A 2,155-nucleotide genomic window follows, 5' to 3' on the forward strand; every position below is an offset into this window, starting at 1 on the left:
GAAATTTCAAAAGTTATGTTTAATTAGATGAGAGATGTAACAGAAATGTTTAGTGAGTGATGTGACACTCCAATGACAACCACTGAAACAATTGCTGATTGAAAAAGTTGTTTAAATTTTTGGATAATTCAAAAATTTTTGAATTTTTTGTGAAGCAATACAAACATGTCATATGTTTGTCGCATTTTTTTGTTCTGATAATATCATTGAATGAGTCAAAAGATAACATTTCATCTGCTGCAAGACACAAAAATGACATATATTATGAAGTAAAACGATTGATTAATTAATAGGCGGGAACTTGATCAATTTGACACCTGTAATAAGCAATTTCGGCTCGTTGGGGTCTTTGAATTGGTGGATCGAAGTATTCAGGAATTGAAGCTATGGTTATATCATCACAGTTTTGTTTGATGATTTGTTTCGTTTTTGGTTTTATCAAATTTTGCATTTCCATTGGTGATGGCACAAATTTCGATTTCTCTGAAAGCATTAAAACATATGTATTTAATTAAAATCACAATTTGAACATTGCAATTTCATTTATCATTCCCTTCTACAAGTAACTATTCATTTCCAATTAAGTAATATTGCGTTATATACTGTAAGAGTAACATTTTGACAGTATATAAACCTAAGATAAACAAAATGATTAAGTTTAAATGTAATGAATGTTATCCTAACTTATCTGTGAAATTTCACTACCAATTCTGGGGTAACATTATTTGTAGGATTGAAACTTTCTAGGATATTCATCAAAAGTATGACAGAGAAAATTTCTAGTGAAATATCAGTATTTATGAAGAAAAAATTGATTCTGAATGAACAAACATTAAATATGGTACTTTGCAAAAGGAGTACCATATTCAAATTTGTCATTTTATGGTTCATTTATGACGAAACGGTTTCGAAATTTAAAATCAATATTCAAATACGATGGCTTTCTCTGTTTTATTTAAATCCAATTTTTTTTTGGGTTTTGGTGGCAGTCTTTGTTACGGTATAACTTTTAAAATATTATCGAACTATTCCGGTTAAATGCATTCTAATGAAAAAAATTTTTTTTTACTCCAAATGTTTTTTTAAGATGCAAATTTCCGTTGATAATAATTAAATTAAAAGAATTTCGGAATTTGATCAATTCTGAAATTTGTTGCAATTTTGTTTTTCATAATAACATCCACTCCTAATTTAAATAAGTACTTAATAAGAAATGGATGTTACTTTTTGTCAAAATTTTATCAGTCCAACAGCTATCAATTGTGATAAACCTCTGATAGTGGGTCAAATAATTGCTGATGGCGGGTCAAATCTTCTGCTGCAAAGTTTTAAAATTGCAATCATATGGGGTGATAAGAAAACAAGTATTTCAGAACTTTTCATTCAATTTGTTTAATCTGAAGAATAATAGGACATTGCGATAGAGAAAAAAATTTTGAACTTTTTTGGAATTTCGTAAAACAAGATTTTTCTAATGAAAAAATTTAGTAAAAAAATTTTTACTAATTAAAGATTTTAAATCAATAAAGGGATTTTATCAATGCTAAAGATATGTTTATGTTATTGCATCAAAGGAAATTTTATTCGCACATTTTATTTTAAATTCTTCGAATCGAACTTTTTATTTTATAATTTAAATCTTAAGGAAAAGGAAAAAGAGAATTAAACTTTTTATGCAATGCTATCTTTCTTTTTAAGAAAAATAAATCATATATACAACAAATAACGTTTTTTAAGTAACATCTGCTAAAGTACCATTTTAAGAATAAAAAAAAAAGAAAACTTGAAGATATTACGGTACAATATGGTACTTTATCTTCTTTTTGTTAGAAAGTGCCATTTCAACATTTTAGAAATGGTACTTTCTATTCGTTGCATAAATAAAGTAAGAAGGAAAGCAAGCTGGCATGGCATGCAAAACAAGTTTCATCTTTTTCTTTGAAAAGATTCACACAAATTCTTCCTCAGAAATACAATTCTAATATTTCCAATTACTATTATTATTGTTATTATTATTATCATTATTATTGTCATTATTATTATTATTATTATTATTATTATTATTATTATTATTATTATTATTATTATTATTATTATTATTATTATTATTATTATTATTATTATTATTATTATTATTATTATTATTATATTATTA

The 2,155-nt window shown here is 25.0% G+C and overlaps 1 protein-coding gene across 1 annotated transcript; it reads right to left on the reverse strand.

Annotated features, from left to right (window-relative positions):
• Window positions 1-286: 286 nt before the first annotated feature.
• LOAG_14454 (hypothetical protein) lies at window positions 287-483 on the reverse strand (the record flags this gene model as incomplete). The annotated part of the gene is made up of 1 exon (XM_003149952.1): window positions 287-483. A coding segment is annotated over one exon (197 nt), but the record flags the coding sequence as incomplete, so codon positions are not given.
• Between the last annotated feature and the right edge of the window lie 1,672 nt (window positions 484-2,155).

This window comes from Loa loa, assembly GCF_000183805.2.
Source record: "Loa loa unplaced genomic scaffold supercont3.21, whole genome shotgun sequence".
NCBI classification, from domain to species: Eukaryota; Metazoa; Nematoda; class Chromadorea; order Rhabditida; family Onchocercidae; genus Loa; species Loa loa.